General features: G+C 40.6%; 1 protein-coding gene across 1 annotated transcript in view; it reads right to left on the bottom strand.

Moving 5' to 3' along the window:
* The window catches only part of pex14 (peroxisomal biogenesis factor 14), a 45,607-nt gene that overhangs the window by 21,479 nt on the left and 11,595 nt on the right, over positions 1-12,533 (bottom strand). The window contains exon 3 of the mRNA XM_072366238.1: positions 4,724-4,808. Coding sequence (XP_072222339.1) covers positions 4,724-4,808 — 85 coding nt within the window. The remainder of the gene's footprint in view (positions 1-4,723; positions 4,809-12,533) is intronic.

The raw sequence follows: 12,533 nt of genomic DNA on the forward strand, positions 1-12,533 counted from the left end.
GAAGTGGTGGGAGCCATGTGCTGAGTTTCTGTTGTCAGACTACACTGTCAAATAAGCAATAGTGTGTCCCAGGACTCCTGATTCATCTGACCACAGCAGACTTTATGGTGACAGACTATTGAGTGAGACTTGCTGTGATCTCAGTTTCGCCAAATAAAGGAAAGTAGTAACGGAAAAAAAAAAAAAAAAAAAATTCCCTTTCACCTTGAAATGTAAAGTCTTTTTGTAAGACTACACTTAAGCTGCTTTTGAGATTAATATATGTACATCCCAATAGCTGTTGACAACTTTGATGTTGTTTATGGAGTAAAGGAAATATTTATTTATTCATTTATTTTACCCAAGATGAAAATTCCTTATTTCTGGTCAAAGTACAGCTTGCTGAGCTGTGCTGTAGGCTCTGATCTGTTTATTGTTGTGGGGAAAGACAACGGCAAAAATAAAAGAAACCTTAGATCAACAAGAAAAAAAAAAGAACAAGGTGAAAGTGAGTTTTACATATAAAAGGAAAAGACAAAAAAGGGACAGCAAATTTATTATGGGTTCCAAAACCTGTGGAATGACCCTTGGACCCCCATTTCAGATCGACCTGTGGGGAGATGAATTTTTAAGACATAAATTACACCTAATGACGACACCATAAAAAAGAACAATAATGGAAAGCTATTCTGTATTTCATTATACTGTATTATTTGGTGCACCTGATACACGTACTGCCTGTTTATGAGTCACCGTATTAGCAGATGCTCTGCCAAAGCATTTGCTTTGACCTTGCCATTCTCATTGGGGCATGAAATTACGGTGCTGGCACCTCGATATTACAGCTATAAATACTGTAAACTGCATATCTGGGCTACGTTTTCTATTGTCTTTCAACATAAACCTGATCGGTATTTATTTAAAGGAAAACCCATTGCTCGTCGGGTTATTTACAGCTCTATTTTCAGAGGCTCATATTCTCTGGGCATTTTTTAAGGGCAAAGAGGCAGCAAGGCTCCTACGATAAATCTTTTTCTCCAATTCTGGCACTTCTAGACTTTATGGGTCAGGACCCAGCTCGGACAGCCAATTATAAAAATTGCTTCCGAAAATATTTTTGGTGGTAAGAGGTGGATGCCTTTTTTTGCTGTCCTCCACGGCTTGAATTATGAAGTTGCCCTTGAGTGAAAATAACTCACATTTTGAATATCATGTTTAGGAAAAAAATGCATTACAGGGGTCATAAATAAATGGAGGTCAATGGGTGTGTCAGAAGAAGTTCACCCTGTTTCTCATGCTGTCGTGGCGAGGGGGATTCTACATGTCATTTGGTTCCGTACAACTGCTTGAAAATGGCACGCCCTAAATAATGACTACTCTCATAGAGTATTCATTTATGTATTAAAAAGGGGACTCTGCTCTCATTTCCCTGCTTTATCGCCTTGTACTGATGACAAACTAGGCAAGGCCTCGGCTAGGTGGCGCCGTGGAGTAATTTATAACCACATCAATCCCTTTACCTTCCACACAGGCCTTGGTCATTGTCATTTTTGTCCGAGAGGTGAGTCACATAACCCCACTTACAAACAGCATCCTATCAATATCTGGGATGATGAACCTTACCCTTACCTTCAAACCAGGTATGTTAATAGACAAAAAGTCTACCTGTGTCCCCCTGACCCTTGATCACAGTCCTTTTAGTCAGGGTGAAATCTATTAGCATCACTTATTCAGCTCGGTAACAACCAGGACGGCATAAAAAACAAATAAGTAAAGCCATCATTTATGTCTCACTGACAGGGAAGGCGCTGTGACTCTTTCACATGCTTTATTCACCTGTACTGCAACAATGAATGAGCACTCTGCACTTTACTTTCCCCAAACAAAGTACATTCAGTTTGGTAATCAAGGAGCTGCTGAGTGATGTCAGTGTCGGAGTCCACGGTCAAAGTGACACGTTGAAAGCTGGAAAATGCTGTTGACTTTGTCCTCAGAATTTGATTTTTGTGGTGATTATGTGTGTGTAACTGCTTATTGTCTGGGCTGAATGGTGGAGCCAAAATGGGGCCCTCAGCTCTTTAGTTGTTACATCTGTTAATTGTAGAAGACACAGACAGCACAATTCTCTAGATTAGACTGTAGTGCAGTATATTTCACTGAAACCCAATAAAATTTACTTATGCTTGGTGAGGAACAAGTGAAGCAAAATTGCTTCAAGATTGCTGTATGACAGTTTAAAATGCAATTCATTTCCCCACTCCTCTGTTACAGAACAAAAAAACATCTCTGGGTTTAAATCTTGATTTATATTACATCAAAGTGACAAAGTTTCCATATTTCAGCCAGTTTATTCAACCTCAAGGACTCGAGAAGGGCAGCCAGAAATACTGGACTACATAATTGCCAATTCATATTCTGAAATTGACAGTTAAAGGAAAACAGAAAATCACATTTTTCAATGAATATTGAAATAAACCAAACTATTATGATCTCTTTGGGGAAAAAAAGGAGATGTAACCAGAGAAGCTTCCTCCAGTGCAGATTAGGGCACAAACGCGCAGGGAAATAATATGCACGACTGAGATTATTGTGTAAAGATTCTGCAACATGCAATCAAAGCGGGCCCTATTTTCCCCTTCATCAGCTGTCCAGCATAAGCACTGGCAGCAAGAGGAATCCAATTTAAATTCCACTCTACCGGGAGATGGTATTGTTTCATTTTATGTGTGCTTTGACATTTCTGGCTGTTAATATAGAGTAAAATCAAGAAGTATTTACATAAATATGACATTAAACTGTATTAGAAATTAAGACTGACACATTTTTTGTGGTGACTGTGGGATGAGGAGAATGATTGAGTTTCCATGTCAAAAGGTGGAGGGGATGATACATGCGGGGTGCAGAAACAGGAAGAGTATTGGCCTGCTGCTGCCTGTGCAAAGCTTTCTGTGCTTCAGTTCAGACAGAAGAGGAAGCAAGCAGTTAGCAATGGTCAAAATAAATATTCTACGGCTAATTTGATTCAATATCTGCATCTTATTTTTTTATGGATGAGAAGTGTTCAATTCCAAATGGTCAATATAAAAATGTCAACAAGGCATACTGCACCTTTGAGTACACGAACATGCACTAAAATGCATCTTGCACTGATGCTTTGTTCTGGATGCAACCAGTAAATATAAGCTATAATAAAGTACAACTCATAATGAGGGCATTCGTCTCATTATGAAAAGAGAAAAACCTCAAATCATTTAAAGCGATACTGCATAATGATCTATCTGAACCATCTAAATCTAATTTCACGCTTCCTTTTCAACTTTTAACGACAGATTTTGAGACAGATAAGTCAGTTTTAAGTGACATAGCTTAAAACGGTCTTACTATGAGACAACTTCCAGTAACGCTCACATTCAGAAATGTGGCTGTAATTTCGAAATGATCGTGCTGAAGTGAAAAAAAAGACAATTAAATGGCATATGAGGTTATGGTAAAGCTTAAAAGACTTCCAGGTGCACTGCTGAATGACTGTACAGCAAAAGTTTGAGCTACCCAAGAATGCTGCACAGAGCTAGTCAAACATACTTTGTGCTAAGTGTTTCATTGCGCATATCTATGCTCACTCACCCTATGATCAATGTCCTCATGCAAATCGAGGGTTCTTGCTTAGATCTACAGTGGAACTGCTTTTCCAAAATAAATCAGCATTAAAGAGTCATACATATTTCATGGAGTTAAAGTGCTGTAAGAGCAAACCATTTTGGATAGTGGAGCTCCACAAATGTTGCGACAAAGCTGAAAGTAAGAAGAAGAAAATGAGGTGCAGCATGACATCATTTGCTGGTGATGAGGAACTGGAAATACCCAACGGTAGATTAGGAACAAGTTGCCACTAATGAGGCTAAAAGATTAAGACATTTTTAAAGATATCAGGAATCATTACAGCCATGCGAGATGTGCATAGTAGCAGCCGGCAAACATGGATTTGGTTTCAGGTTACCTTCCCCAGTCACAGAGCTTTTAGGCTCACTTTTCACCGTTTGGCTACTCAAATGCTGGAGGCAAAGTCCCTCAGCAGTGTAGAGGTACAGTCCCTTAAGTAGTGAACTGTTTCACAACCAACAAAAATAAAAACTCTCACCACAAAGAGTTTATTTGAGGTGAAGACACACGCTAAGCCATAGATCTACAATCTCTGAGCGCTGAGTTCAGAGTAAATAAGCTTTCTGCAAGTTTAATGGTTGAAACAATATGCCACAATGAGTTCGAAATATCTGAATAAACTGCAGAAATAAAGTGAGGAGGCAGCAAACATTTCAACTATCCCTGCCTCCAAAACCTTCCTGTGTTGTGTCTCAAATTTACGATAACCGTTAAATTAAGTAAAAGGGTTAAAATGCTAGAAGGCAATATTGATAATTCCATTGAAAACTCAGAGGGAGTTTGTCAATATTAATTTTCCTGAACCCAAAGGAGCATCCCAACTGGTGTGTCATTTATTCACAGGGCCAGAATCACGTTCTCTGAAGCCAAATCGACCCCTTATCAGACCCCCACCCCAGGGCAAAGCGCTATAGCAACCACCTTTGACCCTTACAGAGCAGTTTTATCAGGGAGGGGACAGTGTATTAGTGGCCAGCAAAATGCTGCAAAGAAACACAAATGCATGATCATTTTTTGATAAGCACGCGTGGTTCAAGGCTTTACTCGCATTCGTACGCTGTGTAATGAAGCAGAAGTTTCTCACCTTTTTTCTTCAAGAAGGCTTTTCTGGTGGCCAGAGGGCTCTGACGTACTTTGGGGTTCTGAAGAAATTTTACAGCAGTGGTAATCTGGGAAGAGACAAATCTGATTTTATTCCTCTTAATGACATAATGTGAGTGGAAGAAGATAAGCTGTGCAGGAAACTGATGCTTTTAACAGTGCGCACAAAGACTCTACACCTTCCTTAAGAAAAAGGTTCATTATAAATCCAACCATGCCTTAAAAAAAGAAGAAAAAAAAAACTTAAATGGATTGCTTTCATGCCCCCCCACACCCAGCAGTGAGGAAAAAGACCACCTGACCACTTTCCAGCTAAATGTGGGGAATGACCAAATCAGCAGTTATAAAATTAGCCCATCAGGAGTGCCGGACAAATGGAGTATGGAGCTTAATTTGCTATTACCCTCTTAAAGACAAACTTCCATTCTTAAGTGTGCAGAGGAAGAAAATCTATACTTAATGCAGAGGTGATCATTTGTATCTAATAACTTGAGAATCCTAGGCTGAAAACTTCTGTAATTCTTCCAGTTAAAAACCTGCCATGATCAAATCACCCAGCCTGACTGTTGTAATGACTTGAAACGTTAATGCACCAGAACATTAAATAGCATCAGAACATCAGTAGTTTTAAGTGCACCGCGTTCATCGATTCTATTATGTTTTCCTTCGAGATGCACCTTAATTTTCCAGCCAGTATGTATTTCCAAGAATTGGATGAAGAAAAAGAAGAAAAAAAAAAACTTCCTCAAATGGCATTAAAACATAAATTTGAAGTGGGCGCCACTTCATGGCGCCGCCTAAAACAGATAAATATGTAAGAACACAGAGAAAGGAGAAACACACTGGAGGGGAGGTTTCGATGACTTATTATCGCACCTGTGGTCCCCGTGATTCAATTGTAAAAGTCATCCCTCTAATAGCTTGAAAGGTTTTGATTACTCTTCTTTTCTCTTAGTGTTGAAAGATACAAAGTGATTGAGCGCCCTGCCAGTGGTAATTCATTTTGGGTAATGCATTGCATATACTATGAACCCCTTTCAATCTGAAAGAATTGCAGTTTAAACTTGTCCAAGGGGCAGGAGTGGCAGGAAAGCTGTTTAAATAAAAAAAAAGCTTGGTTTCTGTGACGAACACAGAGCAGAGAAGGATAATGGCACAGGATTCCTTACAAATACCTGAAAAATTATTTAGCTCTCCTGTAGTAGACCAGAAATACACCAAAAAAAGTAACCAAGTAACACGTGCTGCATCAGAAACACATCCTGCTCACCTAGAAAACTGTACATTGTCAATCCCCTGTTCGGTTTATAAAGTAATTTTATCAAAAACTACCAGATTCATCCCATGAGACACTGCCACAATTTATTTAGACACTAATCTAACATTTCACAGAGACATTACCGTGACCTTGATGTACACAAGGGTTAAGCAAGAGGTATGGAATTTCCTGCATCTCTATATGCTGAGAGCTTATTAAAGTCAGCCGCCCGGAACCTTCATTGTGACAACCAGATTAAACCATTTGCATGGTGAACCCCCAACTGGTGTTCTGGGCCAAAAGATACAGTCAAAACACAGAGGAAAATATCCTTCTGATAACAAGGCTAAATCATTCTGCTCTTGACAAAACTCTCGCCGCATTCGAGCCAAAGACACAACTTGTGGTGAAGACAGAAACCAGAGATAATGAACACGCCAAAATCTAATATTCTAATTTTCATTCCAGTAAACAACAAAGTGATGTGGGCGCTGTGAGAGGTAATGACCTAATAGAGCAAGAATCTGCTGAATGAGCAGTCTTTGTTTACATTCCCTTAAAATTTCAGGAGCACAATATTGACAAGAAAATTGTATCAATGTTAACAGGCATAAGTATGATACCTTAGTGAGGACCGCAGCTTGCTCAGCGGCAAACTAATGAGGCAAATGTCCATTTGGTTAAAACTCTAGTGGTGGATCTTCGGGGAGAGGAAAAGTGCACTTCTTAGCAGATGACATAAATGCCTTGCACAAGTTCCATCCAGACATCTCAATCAATTATAACCACATTGCACGGATTTCACTCTTGTTATTGACTTATGGATCACCCCAGTTACAGTGTTGGGTAGCACACAACCGGGCTTTTAGGGGGGTAAGATGGATAACACTACAAGGTGCATTTGGGCCGGCAGCACGGATAACTTAATAAATAAGAAAATGAGATAAATATCCTTCTCTCGTAAAAAGAAACTGGTGACTTTTGGCTTTTAACAATAATTTGTCTCTTTTGTAAAGCTTCATGCAAAGCTTTGACGACTAATGCACCGTGGTGCTCCGGGTAAAGAGCAATAATCTTTGCAAACTAGATAACCAATAAAGTGTCAGGTAAAGCCGAAAAAGAGGCGAAAACTCAATCACAGGAAGAGATAACATTAACCAACACACTTAAAGAGAGTGAACTTGATGAACAGACAAGATTACAGAAATGTTATTGAGTTTGAATTGGACCAGACTTTGCGCTGCACTTGTCTGAAAATTACAACTGCGATACCTCGAATTGTGAGAAATGAGGGTGAAATCCAATTATGTTCGAACCGCATGGATGGACGCCTGAGGGAATCCGTGTAACCAGTTGTATATTTTAGCCCCAACTAGTAACAGTGCTTAACTATAACATTACCGCAAGACGTATGGATATTTTGCAGGTGTGCATTGTGGGTATTTAGGAGAAGGTGGTGTGAGCAGGCAGGAATTGAACATTTCTAACAGCAAGGCTGAAAATATATATAATACATGTGTCTTACTTTGACTGGTTCCTGTAGCCAGTTTCAGTTTTTGAAATGACAGCGAATGAAAAGCACGACGGAGCTTTTCAGTTTGAAGAGGTGCGATCCGGGCCGCTAGTCTTCAAATCTCTTTCAAATAAACTTCTGCATTAGACCACAACAGACACACAGTATATAGGACTTATCGAAGACTGCTCTGCAAAGTTTGCGTCAATCCTAGTACAAACAGACTTATCCGCGACACGCTCACCTCTTCATTGTCTAAACGAAGAAGGACATTACATGTACAAGGCAAATTTGTGGGATCAGTTTCACAGCAAACATGTACACATTTTGTGTTAAACAATACCCGAGATTTCGATGGCAGGATGGAACGAAAAGTTGGGTTGGGGATACAATGAAGGGGCTAAAAGGAAATCATTAGCAAGTATAGGATTCAGTCTCAGTGTGAATCAATTCATTCCAAATTGCCCTGGCCTGTACATTTGTGGAGAAGTGCCCCTGATATAATAACAGACTGATAGACATGAACAAAAATTGTGTTAGGCTAGTCTCAAATTTCCCCCCCAAACACACGTTTGGAGGACCAAAAGCGAGAGAATGTGAGAGACGGCAAAAAATGAAGCTCTATATTAATTTGGTGCTTTCATGGATGATCTGCTATCAGGGGCAGGCGTCTTAAATGACTTAACCCAATACCTCCCTGATATCAGAGCCCTGCCAGAAAGGAATTAAGTTTTAATGCAATTATTGTATTTCCTTTGGTCGCCTGACTGCTTGATGTGGCCAACAGTGCTTTTTAATCTTTTTAAAAGAGCAGCTTTAAATGCCCTTCTAATTGTGACATCTTTCCCGCCTTAATGTGACCTTTAGTAGAGGAAGCAAGGCCTCGTGGGAGCAGCTATAGGGAATTATTGACCCTGAGAGACATCAGGAAGTGAGGTGCCGACCCGAGCATTTAGCTAGCGTTCAGACACTGCAGGAGCTTCAAGGGCCCTGCAGGACATAACCCATCCTGACGACTGCAACAACCTTTTGTTTCTGGCCTGGTTGTCTCTCGTCTTTATTTTTCTGCAGTGCTTTTTCAGAAAAGCTAATGTGGGTAAATCAAATAAACAACCATTAACGAAACTCGACTTCAGCCTCAGTAAAATCTGATAAAGAAGAACTGGTGAAATGTGGGTTGTTTTTTTTCCTCCTCCCCCTGCAAGCTGCGAGCTTACTGAGCACAGCTTTTACATCTGTACACTACGCACACGAATAAACACAATAAGTTTATGTTCTATGTGTTATACTCTGCAGATGCGGTCAATCATTATCGAACAGCCCTAACTTTTGAGATTTAAAGGTCGAAGTCAACGTTTCAGTGGATGAAAACAGGGTCATGGAAAACTTCATTGACATTTGCTATGCAAAGGTTTAAAAATAACATACAACGCTGTATCAGTGTCAGAGCCATGGGCAAGGCTACAAACGTGACATCAAAAGCGCATTATGCAATTTTTGCAAAGGGGGGCTGGTGGACGGAAATTTAGCTTTTTTCAAGACCAATGCACATGCAGACCAAACTTTCCATTCAGCAGCGTTTCCCTGTCGCAGTTCTGTCATCGCAAACATGGAAAAGTTGAGTGGGCTCAGTGGTGAGAAACACACAGAGCCGAAGGCATTTGATCCAGTGAGGACACCGTTAAAGCGTACAAAATGTGCAGAGAACAGAATAAAACACAAAATACGGTATTAGGGCGACCAAGGAAGAGTGGATTTGTTCTTAGAAAAATGTAAGCGACCTTTACAACGGAGCTCGTTTTGTTTGATGTCATCTGATTTCTCCACTCCACTGATTTGTGAAAAGCAAAAGGGTATTCACTGCAAAAATTCTCCCCTTGGAGTTAATCAAAAAGCGATTCTGCGTAGCATGAAGAAATGATTTCATTCACACCAACAAGTGTTTCAAAAATGACGAGAAGCTGAAAAACAAAGTGAGGCACTTCTATGGGAGACGAACGTGCAACTAACCCGCTCAAAACTAGCTTGAGACACAGTATACATGTGGATCTGAACCCAAGTCTGACATTTCTTAATGTGCAGCTGTCAGTGGTGCTGCCTGGGGTTGCCCTTGCTAAACTAGCGAGACAGATGACTGTTTAGATAAGGACATCCCCAGTGGTGCCCTGAGAGCACAGAGAGTCCTCCTGACTGAAGAGGAGCAACTCTGCCAGCGACACCTCTCTTCCACCCGGTTGGGACAAAAAAACACTTTTAAAGCGCACATATTCTTTTTTTAATTCAGGTAAAAGGCCCAAACCCTGAGTCTGAAGCTGCTCTGAGAGATGAGGGTCATCAGAGATTAACCCATGGCACTTTAGCAGTGGGGGTGCAAGAAGGGAGTCGCAGTCAAGCACAACAAACTACTTAGCTACCACAAAACATTCCAGCCCCTTCTCAGCTGCAATCCAGTAATGGATACTTCCTCAGCTCCTCGATTGGTCAAAATGTTTTCATAGAATAATTTAATTCAGAAACACATTTACAAAGCAGGAGTGATCAATTTTAATTAGTTGATTTTTTTTCATTCGCAGAAAATTTAATGTACTACCATCGATCTCTTTTGTTCTTTAATGCAGTGCCTCTTTCCTGTAATTTGAAGCTTTTTTCTTTTTTTTTTCCTTTTCTTTTGCAGTCAGTGATGACAATCTGTGACAAGAAGTTCTTTTTTTTTTCTTCAGTAAGGATGGAGTAAGCATTTCAGCACATAAGAGCGCTCATCACGATACTTCATATCGTTGGAGTGTGGTTTTAGTCTGGTTTGAAAATGCGTCATGTGAGTTTTTGTTCAGAAAGGAGACGTCAAATCTACAACAAACTGTTCTAAGATGCAATAAGATACATAGCTCTGTGTACGTTTTAATTTTCCTTGACGAATAAACTCTTACTTCACAAAACAAAAGCTGTAGTGAGGTTATTTGGATTACAACATGGGCCTTTTAACTATCACCTTGATAGATTTAAATGCAATGCAATCTTGATGATTTGAACGTGACACGAATGGTTTGAAAGTTGTGAAAAGTTCAAATGAACAAACAGCAATTTTACAAAATGCACGCCACTGCGTAGTAGTTGCTCATTGGATGCTTTACAATTTAATTTCATCACAAGAATGTGACCAAGAACGTATATTCTGGAAAATAAGTTTTTAGGCCTCAATAATCGGATCTACATAAATGAGTCAAATGTTTTTGTTTAACCGTCTATTTATTTTTCTGAAACTATGAAAGGAAGCTACAGCTGGCTATGGAAATCTGAAGAGCACAAAGTCTTTTTTTAAAACTGCCGCTGCCCTGTGTGTTGTCCCTCTTATCATCAAGGCCCGCCGGCCTTTCACATCCAATTAGTTGATTGAGGCAAAATGCAAGCGGCACCAGCAGCAAACAACGTGAAGCTTGTGTCCGAGCGACACGCCACAGAAGTTGTGTTGTGGTGTCAGGAGAAGAGCTTCCTCCGTCACAAGCAACTTACAGTGACAAGCCTATCCTCCTCTGTTGATCCAAACTGCTCCTCTCAGTGAGGAAGCACCCACCCACAGAGACACACATATACACACCCTGAACACACACAAAAAAACCCAAGTTGAGTCCAACCACATCGATAGGCAAATAAAGCAGCGAGGTGGGGTGAAGATGCAGCAAGTTGGCATCGCTTTTGTGTGCAGCCTTGTCGGCCTGCCAAATTGACTAATAAAACTTAAATGGAAAGGCCAGGAACAATAGAGCGAAAGGTGTCCTTTTTATTGATCAAATTATTCCGTCTTGGGTACACAGTACCATCAGATGAGACTGTGCTCACAGAGACAACTCGACAGATTGTGACATTCTAGTGACATTGTAATCGTGTGTCAACTCTTCTCCAGTCAATAGGCTGAATGCACTAATCATGTGTCTTGGATCAGCAATTTCATGGTCTTCAAAGGAGGCCAGGAATTGGTGGCATGACCCTCCATACAGGGTGAAACCCTCTTTCCTCAGCGAGCGCCACAGAGAGAAGGAGAGGGGAAGGATGGTGTTCAGGGAGAAGGGAGCAGAGCCAGAGAAGATGAACATCGCCATCTACTGGCCGGGGGTGGGACAAGGTGGTGGCAAGTTGGGGGAGGAAAGCCTGGCAGTTTACCCTTGCGGCCCGTCTTTCACTGAGACCTGTCAGAAACACTTAGGCACACTTGCCAAGACAATGGGCCACACATCTACAGTGGCAGACAAGTCAGAAGGAAATCGCCATCAAATATGGGAGGAAACTTAAGGCAGCAGAGTCTTACTTTTTTATTTTTGGAGAAGAGAAGCAAGCAGGAGTCTGTAACAGATCACACTAAGTGACAAAGAAAAATGTTGGCTAAATCTCTTTTTCTGGAGGCGTCCAACGACCACAAAACGTCTAGCCTCGAGAGTGGGATAATCATACAAAGAGAGTGGTGCTGACAGCATTAAAAAAAAATAAAAAATAGGGTCGGAGATGAAGCACAAAGACAGCTCATCAGATGAAATAACAATAATTCATTTAAGCCTCAATAAACCTGTTGGGTTACACATGAAATAATTCATTGAGGACAAAGTCTATGAGAAAAAAAGCAACGTTAATATTTGGTTCATCTGCCCCACCTTAACATAAACCGCCTTTTCTGAGAAGTCAAGACAGATTTTTCAGGTTTTGCCACATGACTGCTTGATTCAGACGGCAGCCACATATGACTGTGTGAATACTTTCAAAAGGATCTTTCAAAGAAAGTAATGAGCATCAATTTAACGCTGGTGGCAAAACGTCAAAACCCATTGGATAGAAACAGCAGAACAAGAAAATAGAAAATATGAGTAATCGGAGAGGAATGCTGCGCGTCACGGCTGCACAGCGCCCGTACTTTTTGTGACTACGTGACAATCGGCGGCAGTGGTCGAAGATCACGCGTTAACACCCGTCTTCGCACAACACTAAATCATGTGGTGGTGGGGAAAAATACATGTTTGACCAGCTTCCTCCAAA

This window comes from Leuresthes tenuis, unplaced genomic scaffold (assembly GCF_036924035.1).
Source record: "Leuresthes tenuis unplaced genomic scaffold, fLeuTen1.0.hap1 SCAF_16, whole genome shotgun sequence".
NCBI lineage: Eukaryota > Metazoa > Chordata > Actinopteri > Atheriniformes > Atherinopsidae > Leuresthes > Leuresthes tenuis.